This window comes from Aspergillus alliaceus (genome assembly GCF_009176365.1).
Source record: "Aspergillus alliaceus strain CBS 536.65 unplaced genomic scaffold BDW43scaffold_61, whole genome shotgun sequence".
Lineage (NCBI taxonomy): Eukaryota > Fungi > Ascomycota > Eurotiomycetes > Eurotiales > Aspergillaceae > Aspergillus > Aspergillus alliaceus.
Window position 1 is genome coordinate 146,027 of NW_022474744.1, and position 16,048 is coordinate 162,074.

The window sequence follows — 16,048 nt, forward strand, 5'->3', positions numbered from 1 at the left end:
ACTCTACTAGTAGTATAGTCCTTGACTGTTAGCGGTCTGGTCTGTTTCCCGTTAAGGATAAGTCAAAGAGGTCACACGAACAGTGATCGTCTATTTTTCTTAGTATTTAAATTTATCATTCGTTTGGTTCCTATTCTCCCCACCCCTCCGCTCTATTTTAACGGAAGGTCTTCCAAATTCTTACCCTCCTCTTTTACTCCTAGATTTTGTTTACAGTAGTCTGAACCTCTCAAGTACGGCTTTCAGGCCCACACAGCTTTCTCTCAAGGCTCCCCAGTGAAAGTATTCGGACCTCTCAAATGACAGTGAATTCTTCGACCGAGCCAATTTATACTATGATTGAATAACACAGGTTTGCTACTTTTTAAATCTGGGACAACTTATATTCCCGTGTCCCCAACCAACATCTCGTTTAATTCTCGATCTGTGACAAGGACAGACCATAAGGTACCTAGACGTACTTATCTGCGTTCTGAACAATCGGTGGCCAAGGACCTCACTCCTCTGCAAGGGACACCATGCCGACCCTTGCCTTGATCAATTTCAACATTGTCTGCGCGACGTTGGGCGGATTCATCTCCGTCTTTGGCTTGGTATCCTACTTGTTTAAGGAGAGATTCTATTTGTCTGAAGCATGTTCGTCAGTCCCTTTTCGTATACGTTACAATAAATTTTACTGACACCGACAAGTAATCTCATTGCTGGCTGGGGTTATCTTTTCTCCTCATGCTGCCAATTTCATAAGGCCCAAGGAATATGCGCTCGGGTCAGAACAAAATTTGGAGGAGATTACGATGCACTTCACTAGATTAGTTCTTGGTGTTCAGCTGGTGCTCGCGGGAGTCCAACTTCCGAAGCGCTATTTGCAAATAGAGTGGAAGAGCTTATCACTGCTACTGGGGCCCGGCATGGCCGCCATGTGGCTGTGTAGCAGTCTTGTCGTTTGGGCCATGGTTCCTAACTTCCAGTTTCTCCATGCTCTCGTAGTTGGCGCATGCATCACCCCAACTGACCCAGTGCTTTCTAATTCGATAGTCAAAGGTAAGTTTGCGGACAAGAATGTTCCTCGGCCACTCCAGAGAATCATAGTTGCCGAATCAGGGGCTAATGATGGCCTCGGCTATCCTTTCCTGTTTTTCGCAATGTATCTTCTCAAATACACCGGTATGGGAGGTACCGGGTATAGCGGAGGTGCTGGAAAAGCTATGGGTCTGTGGTTTTATGAGACATGGGCTTACACAGTGATCTTAAGCGTTGTATATGGAATCACCGTTGGCTGGGCTTCTAGGGAATTGCTTCACTGGGCAGAAGAGAAGCGTTATGTTGACCGCGAGAGTTTCCTTGTCTTCGCTATCGCCCTTGCAGTATGTCTACTACCTGAAAAAGTACCCAGCAAATCCTGATGCAGTGTCGACTATAGTTGTTTATCGTTGGTACCTGTGGCATGATTGGAACAGATGACCTCCTGGCTTGCTTTGTGGCAGGAAACGTTTTCACACATGAGTAAAGGCCCTCAATCAACTGAGATTTAACCTTATGCTGATTGCAATAGTGACTGGTTCCGTCTTGAAACAATGGATGATTCCCTGCAGCCAACTATTGACATGCTTTTGAATTTGGCGATTTTTATGTGGTTCGGTGCAGTGTGTCCATGGTCCTCCTTTCTGAAAAACGATCTCATTCCGATCCATCGCTTAATATTTCTGGGGGTCTTGATCCTGCTCGTTCGCCGAATGCCGATCATCTTTGCATTGCATAAGTATATCGGGCAAATCGAGCACCTTTTTCAGGCAGCTTTTGTTGGGTTTTTCGGCCCCATCGGCGTCGGCGCCATATTTTATCTGTCGGTCAGCCGAGACTTCCTACAGGGAATTATTGTTGACGGCAAGGTCCGAGATGATGCACAGACGGTTTCCGAGGCGGTCGACATCATCGTATGGTTTTTGGTCATCTGCAGCATCGTAAATCGCACCTTAACTTCGTGGATGAATCAAGTTATCTGACAGACATACAGGTTGTCCATGGTCTTTCTATACCGCTGGTGAAAGCGGGATACCACCTCCCACGGACCATCTCCAACGCGCTGAGTGTTACTTCCACTGCTGAAATAGAACCCGTCCCAATCACGAACGTACAGCATACTCACAGCACTGCGACACAAGACTATTCACGAGGACGCAAACGACCTGGCGCACCTCGATCTACAGTTCTGCAGCTAGGCCGATCCGTCATAAGAGCACGGTCCTCAGACGATCCGCAACAATTGGGTACAGGTCATGAAGGGGAGCCTGAAAGACCCGTCAATTTGATAGCCCATGAGAATGAAACTGAGGCTATCTCAGGCAACGCCATACCACCAGGCAGTAGTCGTTGATCTACCGTGCGAGTCTGTCGGTCGGCCCATCTGATTATGTAGGTATATTCAGTGCTGAGTTTTAGGCCCGTTGTTTCTATATAATTTAGAGTATACTCGCTTGATCTGATCAAACAAAAGATTTTGCGTGATATATTTGGTGAATTATGTACAGATTGGAAATCATCTATAAATGTCAAGATTTTGTTCTCACTCTGTCTATCTCGTCATATTGGTTCTTGTTGTTTGTTCTGCCATAGTTGCCATACCGCTTTACATTTTCCGAGACGAATCAAGCCTTCCTGGGTATTCCATGTACATTAAAAACCCGAGATAGCCCATAACTTTGGTACAAATTTGATTCTAATCTCAACAATGATAATGAGCTTTCTTCCCTTCCACAAAATACTTGTCACTACAATAGATCACTTGTAGAAAATGTTTTTGATATTCCTTAGAGCAACGCTTTTAGGTCTTCGTAAACTCCATCCCATCCTATTTTTTTTTTCAAGCTACACCGTCACGTTATACTGCATTTCACCGTCAAATGCATCCACCGTTCTTCGTCATTGATATAGCACAAGAAAATGATAAGAGATATGGTAAATGGAAGGGGAAGGAGAAGAAATAAATAAGGGTAAGATAGACATCGTTCGACACGCTTGGTTCATTCTATGAGAACCGATAAATGCCAGGATCTATCTCGTTCCACCATTGTCTGATTTGCCCGTCTCAAGACGCAGCAGCCGACAACACCAGAATCACATCAGACGACCGCTCACCCACTGGATCGACATATCTATGGCAAAGAAAATTCATGCAGTCGTTATAATACCGTCCAACGCTCACACAACAGAGACCCACGTGCATCTGAGAGGCAAACCAAGGGCCATGCGAGGAAATTGGGTATATATCAGTGCAACGTCCACCAGATACAGCACTGCAATGACAGACTCAAGTAGTAAGGGAAAAACAAATATAAAAAAGGGAGGGTGAGTCAGCACTCAGAGATTTCATCACATACAGAAGGGGAAGGATATGCAGGGGCAAAGCGAGAGGCAATCAGGTATAGTTGCGAGACACTTGAGAGCAGGAATATTGCAAAAACAAAGAACAGTAAGCATTCACTCAAGAAGCTGCGAAGACGATCATGACCATCAAAAGAGATAGGCCCGGGCTCTTTGGTAGACAAGTCATCTTTGCGAGCGTGTGTGGATTCGGTCAGGTAGCCGGTTATCGAGGTTGCTATAATGAACAACCATAACAGAAGATAAAAGAAAAATGAGAAAGAAAAACTTCAAGGCAAATAATGAATTCAATTCCAGACCAATCGTGCCACCAAGCAAGGTGGATGGAATAAAAAATGAATGATCTGCTAGCGCAGATTATAAAGTAGAAGCGATGCAAGTCAAGATTTTCTGGACACTAGTTTTTCGCTTTGATCCTGTTCGTAAGAAACGTGTTGAGCCTTCGCCCTGCATGCTGATTCAGATTCATGCAATGCGCTCGTAAAACAACAGGTACGCAACCTTGTTGTCCTTAGACCCGTATCGTCCAATGGGTGTTCTGGCCCCGGAAGGTGCTTTTGGTGTTGCCGGAGCTCCGTTAGTAATGGCCGAGGTGGACTTCTTGCTAGAGTGGCCACCGGAGCCTGTTCCATTGACCTGGCTCCAACCTTTCTCATTATCCGATTGCTCTAGGTCATCGATTTGCTCATAGATATTCGTGTTGGTGTCACGCTTGTGCTGCTCAAGGGCTGCGGCAAGCACTTTGGGATCTTCTTCACCACCAGCTTCCGCAACATCCTCGCTTCTGATACGACGAATGACTGTGTCATCCAGGCGTATCCATTCACGGCCATCCTGGCGACGAACATCTACAGTGTAATGACCCCCACTGGCGTTCTTACCGTGGTGATAGATAACGCCAATAAGTCTGTATTTGGGCAGTCCACCTTGGGCCATCATGATATTGCGCCGGTTAGGAGGGAACACTTCACGAGGGATCTCCAAATCAAGAGGGTATCCAATCTTCTTCCAAATTTTCTGGGTTCCTCTGGTGACACTGTCGTATTGGAAGCGTTTGAGGTGAAGGATAAGAACAGGTGGCAGATTCTCAATGAAGACCTGCTTTGTTGCGGTGACATTGGGACCGCGCGAAGAGTTGAAGTCTCCTTGAATGCTCTCAGGCTTCGTCAGCCCCTTGAGAGCATCAATAATGTTGTTGATTTCAGGCGAGCCAATGTCCAATTGTAACGGTTGGTAAGGCTCCAAGGTGACAGAGGTTTTGTTCCCAGGTACTTTAAATTCTGACCTGATTTTTCCACCGAATATCCTGGTAATGGGGGACTCATAAGTCATGTGGCCAGAAGATCTTGTAACTGCAGGCTTCTGTTTATGGCCAACCTCCAGCCAACCATCACCAGACGCCTCGTCTACTGTAAATGGCTCATCGCTCGGAGATGCTGAACCATCCGTCTTTGTTGATGGCGCATCCTTTGCGGCGCGAGCACATTCTTCGTGCATCTCCTCCAAAAGGAAGCCCAAGAACTCTTGAGCATCTTGTTGGTGACCTCGCTGTTTGTTTTGGACAATTAGCTCATGATCGCTGGATCTAGAAAGGAGAACGTACACGCATGTCGCGAAAGCGCGGTAATTGCCTAATCACCTGGTAAGCAAATTCCGGGGTAAAAGCCTCGCCGTATTGCTCAAGTTCATTAGGTTTCAGCCTTAACCTCAACTGTTCTTCAGAGTGAGCAGCATCAATAACGCGAAACTCTTTCATAAACATAATCCTACAAAGTTATAAGTTAGCGTCGATCACTAGACAAATAGCACGGTAGCACTGACAAAGCATCAATCATCGGAAAGTTACTCTGAAAACTATGCGATGCTCGCCGGCCGATATGATCCAAGAATTGATAGAAAGGTACACAAGAAACCAAAATTTGAAGAACCTGTTATGTTAGAGGTTAGAGAGGAACTAATCACCTGTAGCCATGGTCACAACGTACAGAGTTCATATAGCACATATTTCCGGTATTTACAAGTCCCCTGGGCTCAAGGAAAGCGGTTTTGTCACTATACTGAGAGACATCATCACCCATGTTCACCAAAACATCTGCAAGAGATTCACTCTTATGTTTCACCACGCCGTTCGACACAGCAGACGGGGCAATGGTCGCACCGGCGCCTTTTGACTGGTTCTTGGCTCGAACTAGATCCGCCCAGGATTTCGGTGCGGTACGAACAGGGGAGAGTGACTTAGTGGAATTTTCAGAAGTAAAATTCTCTATTTGTTCCGCCGGGCGCTCGGTGGAAATTCCCCCAGTTGGGCCACTTGCAAGATCACCAGCTGCTCCAGCCTTCGGCGTTTCGGACGAGCGGCAGGTATCATCCTTTGTTCCTTGACGCGTAGTACCTAGACTCGGAACAACGGGGACAATTGGAACGACAGGAACAGCTGGTTTTGATCCTTTAGGTTGCGACTGAGGACGGACAGAAGTCTGAACAGCCGAAGACGGCGTAGTGGGTTGCGTCGAATTCGCGACCGATGGTGCGGCAGACATTGTTGGTGTTTGGGGTTCGGACAGAGTCTGGGTATGCGTCTCTATCCCCTTTGCAGCACTTTGGGTCTTATCACAACCATCCTGCGGGGCCTCTTTTGCAGGCAGTTCAACTGAAACAGAAGATTGAAGGGAGCGGCTTTTCCGACGTCTGCGGGGAACTCTAGCGGGGAACGGATGGTCTGGGACAGAGAGCCAAGGGAGCTAGAGTATGGTCAGAGGCGGAATGGTATAACAAGGAAATACCAAGGTAACTTACCGGCGCACGAAAGGGCTCTATCGGTGTTACGGCCATAGGGGCCTTTTCAGGAGCAGAAACAGAAGATGACGGCATAATAGGGCTAGGTGTTGGGCGAATGGGGAGGATAGCAGGAGATTGCGTTGGCATATTTATCGGAGCGGGCGCTGGTCCAACGGGAGGAGACATGGTGGATTGAAGGGGAGTGGAAGTCCTCGCATGCATGGGCAGCGATGGGGGCGGTATGGGAGCCGGTGCCATAGTAGGTTGAGGGTAGGTGGATACGAACATTGGTGCATATGGCGGCTGAAATGGGCGTGGAGGCGGTTGCATTTGAGGGTAACCAGGGTACCAGTGGGGATACTGCTGTGGTGTATAGGCGGGAGGGAGATGGCCGTTCATATGGGGCGGATACCCCATATAGGCGGGAGGAGAGCGCATGTTGGGGGGTCCTGTAGAGTAAGAAATATCCTGCTGCCGTCGAGAACTGGCCATGGGGGGCTGCCCATGGGGCATCGCGGGCAGATGAGGGTTCATCATGTCTAGGCACGTCGGGAAATCGCCTCGACTATTCGGCCACGCGTTGCCTCAATGGGAGCCATGCGATGTGAATCGGGGGAAACTAGGGAGATGGAGGGTTTTTCACCCGTCTATGCGGCCATCCTAACTTCTAGGCCAGTGGCCGTGAGTCAGGATTAAGTATCGTGGGCTAAAGCTTGGCGCTGGTGGTCCTGTAGGAAGCCTGAAGGGAATCATTAGTTAGGAGATGCGCGATTGGTTAGAAAAAGAGAGGTGACAGCCACCAACCTGATGCAGGACACCTTTGTGGTGTTGGAGTAATAATTGACTATAAGTCAAATAGATAACTGAGAAACCAGCAGTTGGGGAGGGGGAGGCGAAACTAGACTCGCGGCAAGCAGAACGACGGGGAAAGGGTTCGTTGGAGCTGAGATGAGATGATGTTTTTTTGGGCGGACGGCACGTGCCTGAGGCTCCATTGGCCGCCAAGAAAATGACATACTCGCCCCTCCCAACGATTAGCGCTCCTTTCTCTCGCTTTCGTCAGGAGAAGGATCAGGAATACTGGCGCTTCTCCTCGCCTGGTGCTACCCTTCGGGGTCCTCACTGTGATGACTGTGCGTATTATTAGATTTTTCTGCTACTTGAGCTCTTGATATCGTGGCGTCTACAGAAAGGTTCAATTCTCCGCTATCCTTCCAACAGTGCTCTCACTCCTCTCCCCTCTGTAGGATAGGATCGCTTCTCGAATTGAGGGTGTACATGAGAAATGTCGTCAAATTCTGGCCAGATTCCGACCCCTTCTAAAGCAGTCAATATCCCAAATCAGTCGGTATCTACGACATACTACTCCACCTCCTCGTTTGATAACGGCTCCCAAAGACGCGCAGGAGGCTCTGGTAGTTTCGGAGCAGGTTTGACATCGAGGACTACAAGCGCTCCTAGGAACAACCAGACACGAAAATCTCAACATAAGCGACAAAGACGCCCTCGGCTAGATGATGAGGAGTATACGGAGGCTGTAGGTTATCCCAGAGTCATCTCCAAGCTTTTCAGCGTTAGCCCAAGTCAGTTAACTAGTGTGATTATGTATAGGCCATCATGAGGTCGACAAATAGCCGCAAAGGACAAACGTCCATCACTCATCTGATGAATTTCTCTATTCCTCGTCCCCAGCACCATCCCCCACAACGAAACACCCGTCGATATGCGTCCTGGGGACTAGGATCCGGACACCATGCCATGGACAAGGCTCGTTATGTCCACGCCAACTATCGATTTATAGTGACACCAAACCGAGGTTACCATGCACAGGCAGCTAATGCCGACGTCCACTTGGACTGGGATTCCGTGCTTCAAGTGTTGGTCTCAGCTCAGACTCAGTCTGCCAGCTGTCCGATATGCTTATCCACGCCAGTAGCACCTCGAATGGCTCGTTGCGGCCATATATTCTGCCTTCCTTGCATCATTAGATACATGCACTCAACGGATGAAGAAAACCTAGTGCCTGAGAAGAAGGCACGTTGGAAAAAATGCCCTATCTGTTGGGATACTATATATATCACAGAAACACGCCCTGTACGATGGTTCCGTGGTCAAGAAAGTGACCTACCTTTTGAAGGTGGTGACGTTGTTTTGAGACTGGTGAAAAGAGAACCGAAAAGTACTTTGGCTCTTCCCCGGGACGGTGCTCAGAGTATTGGGCCGGATGAGGATGTCCCATGGTACCATGTCGCGGAAGTTGCCGATTATGCTCGCATCATGAAAGGGAGTGAAGACTATATGGTGTGCCAGTACGACAATGAGATAGAAGATCTTCGGCGTCAAGAAGCAGAAGATGAGGTTTTGTTTGGTGACGAGACTACGTGGACCCAAAAAGCGATTGCAGCTATCTGTGACGCTAAAACAAAGGTGCAAGGGATTGGTAACCCGCCCGAAATTCCGCAAAAGATTGCACCCGGTGGGCTACCGAGAGAACCAATTCCTGTTCAGCCACTGCCGGATGAAGTTGCGACAATGCATACATCGCGGCATAACCTAAAATCTGGAAAGATCGTCCCTACAGAACCTTTGCAGTCAGGTGCCGGCCCTTCTACGTCAGGCACACAGAGTGATGTGGATTGTGCAACAGGGACATTAGAGCGTGTTCACATCGATCCAACGCATAGGACGAAGGCTAAACGGAGAGATCCTGGCACCGCTCGGGCGTCCATATTGTACGATCGGACCCGAGAAACAAACGGCCCTCATCCTCCTGACTGCCCATTCTACTTTTATCAGGCACTACCTCATTTCTATCTCTCTCCCCTCGATATTCGCATTCTCAAGGCTGCGTTTGGTGACTATTCCCTGTTCCCTGCGACCATTCTCCCTCGAGTTGAACACATATCCACCGGTCATATCGTTGATGATGAGCTCCGAAAGCGAGTTAAATACCTCGGTCATCTCCCACAGGGGTGTGAAGTAAGCTTTCTCGAATGTGATTGGAGGGATGTAGTCGGACCAGATATCCTAGAGCGCTTTGCCGCAGAAACTGAGAGGAGAAGGAAGAGAAACAGGGAAAAAGAGGCCCGCGAAGAAAAAGATCGTGTCCGGGCTGAGAAAGAGGATGAGAAACATTGGGCTGCAGTTCGCCGCAACAGGAGGTCAAGCGTCAGTGCCATTGATCCACCGTTCTTTGACCACGATTTTGAGCCTTTAGCGAGCGGTTCTTCGGGCTCTGGCCCGTCAAACCATCATTCATCTACATCGCCTCCTCAATCCTCACATCCTGGAGCTTCTATATCGCCATCAAACAGCCCTCTAGGGGCTCGCACCGTATGGGGAACTGCCGCTATTCCAACGCTCGCGCAGGAAGCACATTTACATTCCGGGGCTACATCCTACGATGGCTGGCTTGACGGTTGGGAGGAGGAGCTGTTGGCCCAACAGGAACACGAATTACTGGCTCAAACGGCTGCCAGTGAAAACAACCCTCCTCCGCCCAGTGGCGGAAAGAAGAAAAAGAACAAGAAAATTACACTCATGTCAACCAACATCCAGAGGGGTGCATGACCTTTCTCTCTCATCCTGTAACTAATGACTTTTTTCCCCTGATTGTATTTTCCCCTTCTCAGTCGTCGTCTACGCCTTTTGCTTGTTGTTTTGGCCTTAGATGTACTCTGCCTCTGTTCCAAGGATGCGAATGAAGACTTTGAGGTGTTTGTACTGGGATAGGAGTTCGATGATTGAACCTGTCGAAAGATATACACAATTGCGCACAATTACGCATTGATCTTGAGTATCTTGGGATCACGAGTATTTCCCTTTTCCTATTTAACCCTTTTCTGAGTTTGGTTTTTTCTTTCTTTTTCTATTTTTGTATATAATGGGCATATTCCATATAGAAAGTGAGTAGTGACGTGTATTCTGGAGTAACTGGGATTATCTACGGAAGGATGCATGTTTACAGGTATGGTATTATTCAAGAGATCCGTATTAGTTAACCGTATTTCACTACCGAGCGCCGCACCATATATCCCATGCTAATTCAGCATTTGTTGACTCTAATATCTTGACCAAACTTAGTCCAATCTACTTTATACTTTTAAATTAGTATATTGAGATGGGGCCAATCTTAATATTAAAATAATATAGGATATATATCTATAGATCTTTAGGTAATATATATTACATTGTAAGTTTGCGTAATTTATTTTAGTCTAATATTATAGACCTTATATTGGTCCTCATCTAATTATTTTAAGAATATATATTCTAAATGTATATATATAGCTGTTATTATAATATTATTACAATTAAGCTAATAGTGGTTGAGATATTTGAGGTCAAAAAATGCTGAATTAGTATAGGATACACAGTGCGGCGCTCGGTAGTGAAATACGTTAGTCTTTGGTAGGGTATTGATGCCTCTCAAAGCTTGGCGAAGGGAAGGCCTAATCAAGAGCTTGAAAGTGGTCTCGAGGGGTAGTATACTCAAGACTAGATCACGTACAGGTTTAGTCCAGTGGATTTAGTGCCTGAGTAGGGTACTCTGGGGGCGCTATATGGACGATGAATGGCCGAAAATCTTACCGGCAAGGTACGAATTAAACTAAGTAATGAATTGCTGTTATTTGACCACCAAAAACATTCTCGCTCCCCTTCTCCCTTACCCTCGTTTTTCGCACCAATTCTATAATTCAGCTCAATTGCCCTGTCGCATCACCTGAAATTCATTTTGACTATTCTAGCCATCATATGGTTACAACATTATGACCGTCACACGCTCCCAGACGGGGAAAACCCCCAAGTGAGTACAATTTCTGCCGTTGAAAGGGGAATGGCAAAACAACGCCGTAAACAAGAGGATCCTTGCCACACCTTTTGCTTCGTTTCCCATGCCACTGGGCTATCTTTTTCTAAGAGACTATTGCGCATCAGTTTTAGCAGTTTTATTGACCAATTGGTTTCGTTACTAGAAAAATGGAGCGCCCCGGCTTCATTGAGACCCCCGGACGTCGAGTTACCCGCAGCAGCGCTTTGGCACCAGAGACAAACACAGACGATACATCAGACCCAGCTGCCGATGTCACGAGAAGATCCAAGTCCATGTCTCGGAGACGCACCTCCGGAAAGGTTACGTCTGAGAACATTTCAGAGGAGAAAGCGAAGACAATTGCGACTAATGGACACACTAATTCTACCGAAAAGAAGTCTCGAGTCGTCGACGGTTGGGAAGAGGGCAAGGATCCCAAAATTGATTATAGTGGACACTTTGAATTTGGCGGCTCCTGGGGTGTCTTGTCTATGATGATTGGGTTTCCACTGCTGATGTACTACATGTGGATTGGTGCCGTATATTACGATGGCAAGTTCCCTCGTGCCTCGAACGGACAGAACACGTTGGACTTCATCGCACACTTGGCGAACTTGGTCTATGAGGGTGCTTTCCCCTCTGTCAAAGCTTGGACTATCTACTGGGTATTCTTCCTCTTCGAGGGTGCCTGTTACTTGCTCCTCCCCGGAATCACAGTCATGGGTCGTCCGCTACCGCACCTCGGAGGAAAGCAACTGCCATATTATTGCTCTGCCGTGTGGTCCTTCTACACTAGTATCTTGCTAGCTCTGGCGCTTCATTTCACAGGTATCTTTAAGCTGTATACTATCATCGACGAGTTTGGCTCGTTGATGAGTGTCGCCATCCTCTCTGGATTCCTAGTGTCTTTCATTGCCTATTTCTCAGCCTTGAAACGTGGAGCTCAGCACCGCATGACCGGCTACCCCATCTATGACTTCTTCATGGGCGCTGAACTTAACCCTCGGATGTTCGGAATCTTGGATTTCAAGATGTTCTTCGAAGTCCGCCTCCCGTGGTATATCCTCCTTTTTGTCACCATGGGTGCTGCGGCGAGACAATACGAAGTCTACGGCTATGTCTCTGGAGAAGTAGGATTTCTTCTGATGGCGCATTTCCTCTACGCAAATGCTTGCTCTAAGGGCGAAGAGTGCATAGTTTCTACCTGGTAAGTGTTTAATCTGCTAGCTGCGGAAAGATGATCGGTTGGGCGTCTGATACTGGGGCAGGGACATGTACTATGAGAAGTGGGGCTTCATGCTGATTTTCTGGAATCTTGCTGGCGTACCATTGAGCTACTGTCACTGCACGATCTACCTTGCCAACCATGACCCGGCGACCTATCACTGGAACCGCTACTTCCTGTCGTTCCTGTACATTGCATATCTATTCGTATACTGGGTTTGGGACACTACCAACAGCCAGAAGAACCGCTTCCGTCAGCAGGAGCGCGGAACTATGGTCTTCCGGAACACTTTCCCTCAGCTTCCATGGCAAACAGTGGAAAACCCCAAGACCATCACAGCTGAAGATGGTTCTGTGATTTTAGTTGACGGCTGGTGTAAGTGACTACCCCCTGGTTCTCGGGTGCGAATAGCGGAGGCTCAAACTAAGATGTGCACAGACGGCAAGGCTCGTAAGATCCACTACACCTGCGATCTTTACTTTGCGTTAAACTGGGGCCTTATCACTGGCTTTAATAGCCCATTTCCTTGGTTTTATCCCGTCTTCTTTGCATGCATGATTTCCCACCGTGCTTTGCGAGATATCCAGCGCTGCCGCAACAAATACGGTGAAGCATGGTTAGAGTATGAAAGACAGGTCCCTTACCTGTTTATTCCTGTAGGCATAACCTATCTAGATCACCGGCTAAGAATATGCAGACTAACTTGCCATATAGTACGTTTTTTGAGGTAACAGCCTCACACAACAAACGCCATCAGCTGCCTCATTAGTAGGCCACGTTTGAAACGCCTCACTTATGAGTATCCTGCGTCTCAGTATGCACAAGACTTATGGAGATTGATCTAATATGTTTCTTAATTCTTCGCGTGCCGACACTGCTGAGAGTCCCAGTCCTGGTGATTGTCCAGAGCTCTGGCATTCCTTTCGATCCCCCCGGCGATGAGTTTCCTACCTTGATTCAGACTTTAATGTGTGCCATTTCATGTAAATTATTGGGGGGTTTTTATCTTTTATTTTTTTGGAACACATGTGTCGTCTACTTACTCGTTTCTCTTATCATATCTAATCACTAAACACATTGATGGTATTATGCACCATAAGAATATGCAGTCCTCACAAGTCACATTGGATGAATGAGGAACACCTCGCAGGAGATATGAAGGCTATTTCATACTGGCAGAACAGTTTCCAGATCAGCAGGTTACATAAAGAATATATTTGATTGTCTTTATTTGGCTGTTTCTCTTAGCATAATCCCCCTCGCAGTCTATTGCATGGCTCACTACGTATTCAAACGCAAAGTCAACCTACTATCCAATATAAAAAGTTGGGCAAATGTGTCTCTTAAGATCCGATGTGAACACAGCTATGTCCCGTCAAGTCACATGATTTGCCCCTCGATTCTATCAATAAATCACCCCGCGGTTGAACATTGATATCAAGTGGGTAATAGATATAGTCTGATTTGGACTTGTCTCCAGGTAGCCCCAATTGCAAACTGTAATTGCAAGACGTTGTACGATCTACATAGGATCTCAATTAAATATGTTAATTCAAGAGACTTTCCACGATGTGCCAACCAAGGCAGATGGGAATGGAACCATGCGTGAGACAATCTTCCCACGGCTCATTTTCACGAATTGGTCTTTAAATAGTGATCAAAGGTTGCATAACTAACTTGACGCTTGTATTAAGGCATCTACGTATTCCATCCGACTATCCCTGGGTATCCAAAAGCCCGATTCCCTGGGGTAGTGGTATTCAGTGAGATATATCAAGGTACCTTGCTCCTCCTCCCCACATCTCTCCATTGGGCTAAAAATCTACAGTAACCGGACCTGTTTCACGATTTGCAAGACAAATCGCTGGCCAAGGATATATCTGCGTTGCTCCCTCTAGCTATCATGAATTCACCGGTCCGGAGCCATTGGAATACAATGCCAATGATACGGATAGAGGAAATGAGTGGAAAATCAGCAAGGTGCGATACAGGAACAGCCAATCTTTCGTAAAACAATATGACGGAAGATATATCTGACCGAAATGTAGAAGCTAACTGCCTACGATGAGGACGCATCATTGTGCGTCGACTATCTCTTGTCACTGCCCACGTGCAATGGCCATGTAGGTGCAACGGGTATGTGCCTTGGTGGCCATCTTGCATACCGCTGCGCGTTGGACAGCCGAGTAAAGGCAGCTGTATGCTTCTTTGCAACAGACATTCATAGCAAGACTCTTGCTGCTGGCAAGAGCGATGATAGCTTAGCTAGAGCTGGGGATATCAAAGGAGAACTGATCATGGTAAGATCCTCTGACTCCACACGAAGCTATTTTCTTCTAGAGAATCTCGGGCAATTTGGCCTTCCTCCCGGGAGGTCCAAACGTGCAGCAATCTAATAAGATGTTGCAGATATTTGGGAAGAACGATAACCATGTCCCACCAGAAGGAAGAGATCTGATTCGCAAGACCCTCCATGACAAGGGTGTCTTGTTTAGCTTTTACGAGGTGGCTTGGGCTCAGCGTACGTTGCCCATTGTATTCAGACGGGATAGTAGCCCGTTGAATATTGATTCGACTGACCATTATCATCCGATAGACGCATTTATTCGCGATGAACTCAGCAAGGGACGATATGACCCCGCAATTACCAAGGTCTGCTTTGAGATGCTGCTCGAGCTGTTCGGGCGGACCTTGAAACTGGATCTGGGGGAACACGATGGCAAGGAGTTAGAGATTGAGGATGTATGTTAAGAGCCTTCCATGATATATGGGTCTGCAAGGGTTGGCAAGTGCGTACGAAACTAGATGACAACCCCTGAAGAGCTCAAGTTTTACCAGTCCTTTCCTACACTTCCCAAATGGCTGGCAACCCCTTCATACAAGGAAGGCACTCGCTAGGAAGTTCATTCTTTTTAACACATGTATGTGGGCATAGGCGGAGCAAGGGGTGTCCCAGTTCCAGAAAGTAAATAAAACAGAGTAGCACGTACTACTCGATCCAAGAAATCATGGTCACCCCCTACCCTATTTTAAAAAATCTGACATGATTTCTTGGAAGACATGCATAATGTCTTGCAAAAGTGTCGCTAGCAATGTGTTGATCTTATTGTGTGGCTGGGTTATTCATGTCTCGGGGCAATATGTACAGATTCTTCACCATTGAGCTGAGTTCTGCACTTTAGGAAAACATAGCCACTGCCCCAGATTGGGGTTAATAAATTTCCAATTCCAATGAAGGGCTTAGAATCTGATGACTAGGTGCGAGCTAGCAACTACTAGGTCATAAGGTTAATTCCAATGGCGCATGCATGGCTGGCCCGTCCCTGGTACAGTGTTCGCGATATTGAATGCAGTTATGTGTCTTCCTATTGATCAATTGACATAGTACAGTACAAGTAGACCAAGATACCACAGGCGCTTCTATGTACCTAGTATCTAACTAACTAAAAATTGTCTTGGCTAAGGAGGTGAATGTCACAGTGTGGCAGCTTGTGGTGGGAGGCTGTGACGGGTTTCCTTCACAGTTGGTTTCACAGGTTTCCACAAAACTAGGGGCTATGATGTTTGATCTTTTTTTCCCCTTCTTCTTTCATATCTCGAATCTTAATCATCCTATTTACCATTTTTGGGTGTTTTTCTGCCTCTTAATTACGCTGATAATCCAAGTATTTCCGGAGAAAAATCCAGGAAGGGTTCGTCAGGGCTCAGACAACCAACATCCCAGAATAGAAAACGGGGAAAATGTCCACGAGAACCCGAGGTTCAGTTCAGGCACACCACAAGAACCATGGATTCTTATAATCTTGTTGTATGTACAATGTGACCCCTAGATTCGCATCCATCACTGTGAA

At 47.0% G+C, this 16,048-nt stretch overlaps 4 protein-coding genes across 4 annotated transcripts; 3 read left to right on the forward strand and 1 right to left on the reverse strand.

Moving 5' to 3' along the window:
- The first annotated feature begins 139 nt into the window (after window positions 1-139).
- On the forward strand, window positions 140-2,735 carry BDW43DRAFT_290336 (putative Na/H antiporter). The gene is made up of 5 exons (XM_032043494.1): window positions 140-636; window positions 691-1,364; window positions 1,421-1,503; window positions 1,553-1,961; window positions 2,015-2,735. The coding sequence occupies exons 1-5, from the start codon at window positions 519-521 to the stop codon at window positions 2,372-2,374; spliced, it is 1,644 nt and encodes a 547-aa protein (XP_031895574.1). The 5' UTR covers window positions 140-518; the 3' UTR covers window positions 2,375-2,735.
- An 862-nt stretch (window positions 2,736-3,597) lies between these two features.
- On the reverse strand, window positions 3,598-6,780 carry BDW43DRAFT_211184 (mRNA-binding ubiquitin-specific protease UBP3). The gene is made up of 5 exons (XM_032039257.1): window positions 6,178-6,780; window positions 5,367-6,122; window positions 5,203-5,309; window positions 4,985-5,147; window positions 3,598-4,929 (listed from the first exon to the last, which is right to left on the reverse strand). Exons 1-5 carry the CDS (start codon window positions 6,694-6,696, stop codon window positions 3,847-3,849), a joined length of 2,628 nt encoding a protein of 875 aa, XP_031895575.1. The 5' UTR covers window positions 6,697-6,780; the 3' UTR covers window positions 3,598-3,846.
- Window positions 6,781-7,208: 428 nt separating this feature from the next.
- BDW43DRAFT_211209 (RING-type E3 ubiquitin transferase MAG2) lies at window positions 7,209-9,758 on the forward strand. Its single transcript, XM_032039258.1, has 2 exons — window positions 7,209-7,696; window positions 7,771-9,758. Exons 1-2 carry the CDS (start codon window positions 7,445-7,447, stop codon window positions 9,727-9,729), a joined length of 2,211 nt encoding a protein of 736 aa, XP_031895576.1. The 5' UTR covers window positions 7,209-7,444; the 3' UTR covers window positions 9,730-9,758.
- A 1,381-nt stretch (window positions 9,759-11,139) lies between these two features.
- BDW43DRAFT_303684 (Delta(24(24(1)))-sterol reductase) lies at window positions 11,140-14,948 on the forward strand (the record flags this gene model as incomplete). The annotated part of the gene is made up of 9 exons (XM_032045460.1): window positions 11,140-12,179; window positions 12,241-12,572; window positions 12,636-12,853; window positions 12,886-12,910; window positions 13,892-13,975; window positions 14,026-14,177; window positions 14,246-14,497; window positions 14,607-14,718; window positions 14,794-14,948. The coding sequence occupies 9 exons, from the start codon at window positions 11,140-11,142 to the stop codon at window positions 14,946-14,948; spliced, it is 2,370 nt and encodes a 789-aa protein (XP_031895577.1).
- Window positions 14,949-16,048: the final 1,100 nt, after the last annotated feature.

Bases quoted from the DNA above. Each gene is read 5' to 3' on its own strand.
- BDW43DRAFT_290336 (XM_032043494.1), top strand. From the start codon at position 519: ATGCCGACCCTTGCCTTGATCAATTTCAACATTGTCTGCGCGACGTTG. The intron at 1,504-1,552 runs GTAAAGGCCCTC...TGATTGCAATAG, and splicing joins GGAAACGTTTTCACACATGA to TGACTGGTTCCGTCTTGAAA. The intron at 1,962-2,014 runs GTAAATCGCACC...ACAGACATACAG, and splicing joins TTTTGGTCATCTGCAGCATC to GTTGTCCATGGTCTTTCTAT.
- BDW43DRAFT_211184 (XM_032039257.1), bottom strand. From the start codon at position 6,696: ATGATGAACCCTCATCTGCCCGCGATGCCCCATGGGCAGCCCCCCATG. The intron at 6,123-6,177 runs GTAAGTTACCTT...ACCATACTCTAG, and splicing joins TAGAGCCCTTTCGTGCGCCG to CTCCCTTGGCTCTCTGTCCC. The intron at 5,310-5,366 runs GTACGTTGTGAC...CTAACATAACAG, and splicing joins ATATGTGCTATATGAACTCT to GTTCTTCAAATTTTGGTTTC.
- BDW43DRAFT_211209 (XM_032039258.1), top strand. From the start codon at position 7,445: ATGTCGTCAAATTCTGGCCAGATTCCGACCCCTTCTAAAGCAGTCAAT. The intron at 7,697-7,770 runs GTAGGTTATCCC...GATTATGTATAG, and splicing joins ATGAGGAGTATACGGAGGCT to GCCATCATGAGGTCGACAAA.